Here is a 2,085-nt window from a genome sequence, read left to right on the forward strand (position 1 = left end):
GAGTTCAAATGCTGCCAGGGTCGACTTTACTTTTCATCCTTTCAGGGTTGATAAAATAAGTACCAGTAGAGCACTGGGGTTGATGTAATCGACTTAGCCCTTCTCCTGAAAGTGCTGGCCTTGTACCAAAATTTAAAGCCAATATTGATAACAGCAGTAAGACAGTGAGCTGGCAGAATCATTATCATATTGAGCAAAATGCTTAGCAGCATTCTAAGTTCTGAATTCTGCCGAAGTTGACTTTGCCCATTCAATATATATGTTGAGCAGTGGGGTTGATATAATCAAGTTAGCCCCATCCCCTGAAATTGATGGCCTTGTACCAAAATTTGAAATCAATATTAATAATAGGTCTGTTGATTCACTTATGTTATTAAATTATATTCATTAATACAGCTTACAGTTATGGCATTTGTGCATTTTAGTTTTGTTTTATGTTGTTGGCACTCCGTCACTTACGACGTCGAGGGTTCCAGTTGATCCGATCAATGGAACAGCCTGCTCGTGAAATTAACGTGCAAGTGGCTGAGCACTCCACAGACACGTGTAACCTTAACGTAGTTCTCGGGGATATTCAGCGTGACATAGTGTGACAAGGCTGACCCTTTGAATTACAGGCACAACAGAAACAAGAAGTAAGAGTGAGAGAAAGTTGTGGTGAAAAAGTACAGCAGGGTTCGCCACCATCCCCTGCCGGAGCCTCGGGGAGCTTTAGGTGTTTTCGCTCAATAAACACTCACAACGCCCTCCAGTCTGGGAATCGAAACCACGATCCTATGACCGTGAGTCCGCTGCCCTAACCACTGGGCCATTGCGCCTCCACTTTGTTTTATGTATCTTCTGAGAAAAGAGAATGCTGTGGAAAGATTCACACAAAATCTCAAACTTAAAGAACCACTTGCATGTGATTTTAGTTTTGTAAATATTGGAATTTGGATTTATGGATGGAAGTTTTAAAATTGAGCATTTGTTCTTTTTCTTCTTCTTCTAGCTGGATTTGATCATGCGCACAATTTAAATATCGATTTTAGTGTTATTCGTCTTTGTTTCCAAACATTTATACAAGATGCTCAAGGTCAATACAGAATCCCATTGAATGCTGTCGTCTCCCAACCAATCATTGACAAAAGTAAGTGGGCTTGGCTGACTTTATCACTGTTATGTTTTATCTTTTACCTATTTCAGTCACTAGGCTGTGGCCATGCTTGGGCACTGCCTTGAAGAATTTTTTGCTTAAATGAATCTACCCCAGTAGTGGCAATAGCTTAGCTGGCCAAAACTTTGATGCCAGAAGTGGGATGAGATGGTGAAATATGATCTTTGGATGTTGAGTCTCACTGAGGTGATGATAAGTGACTGAAACTTTTGGTGATTTGCTGTGCTTGAGAAAACACATCAAGCTTAATGAAATTGTAATCATGGCCAGTACTGGTGACACGCGAATAGCACCATGCTGGTGACACATGTGAGGCAACCATGCCAGTGACATGCAAATGATACCCATGCTAGTAACACACAGAAGGCACCTGTACCTGTGATACATGAAAGGTACCCATGCTGGTGGCATGTAAAAGACACCTAGGACACTCTATGGAGTGGTTGGCATTAGGAAGGATATCCAGCCATAGAAACGAAGCCAAAACAGACGAGAGCCTGGCACAGCTCTCCAGCTTATCAGTTTCAGTCGAATTGTCTAACCCATGCCAGCTGGAAAACAAATGCTAAATGATGATATATATATATATATATATGTATATATATATTATTATATGTATTTATTTTCTCCTAGTTAATAAATAACTCAGACAAAATAAATTGGTTAATAGTTATCAGGGTAGCAAAGATCACAAAATGACTGTGGTGTAACTCCGGTTTATGAGGTAGAAACTCCTTGTTATTTTGGGTACTTGAGTATATATAAATTTAGTAAATGGAGTAAAACGCATATGTTAACTGCATACTTTTATTTCCAACATATGTTTCGAAGATTACAAATTATACCTTCTAAATTTATATATATATATATATATTATTAATAAAGTTGCAAAGACATCACAAAAACTGTTACTCAGAGTTTCATGTACC

General features: G+C 38.8%; 1 protein-coding gene across 1 annotated transcript in view; it reads left to right on the forward strand.

The window, feature by feature from the left end:
- Positions 1-2,085, forward strand: part of LOC106876150 (putative transcription factor p65 homolog) — a 59,313-nt gene that overhangs the window by 42,183 nt on the left and 15,045 nt on the right. Inside the window, exon 6 of the mRNA XM_052971793.1 lies at positions 992-1,129. Within this exon, the coding sequence (XP_052827753.1) occupies positions 992-1,129 (138 nt within the window). The remainder of the gene's footprint in view (positions 1-991; positions 1,130-2,085) is intronic.

The sequence above is a fragment of the Octopus bimaculoides genome, chromosome 11 (assembly GCF_001194135.2).
Source record: "Octopus bimaculoides isolate UCB-OBI-ISO-001 chromosome 11, ASM119413v2, whole genome shotgun sequence".
Classification (NCBI taxonomy): Eukaryota; Metazoa; Mollusca; class Cephalopoda; order Octopoda; family Octopodidae; genus Octopus; species Octopus bimaculoides.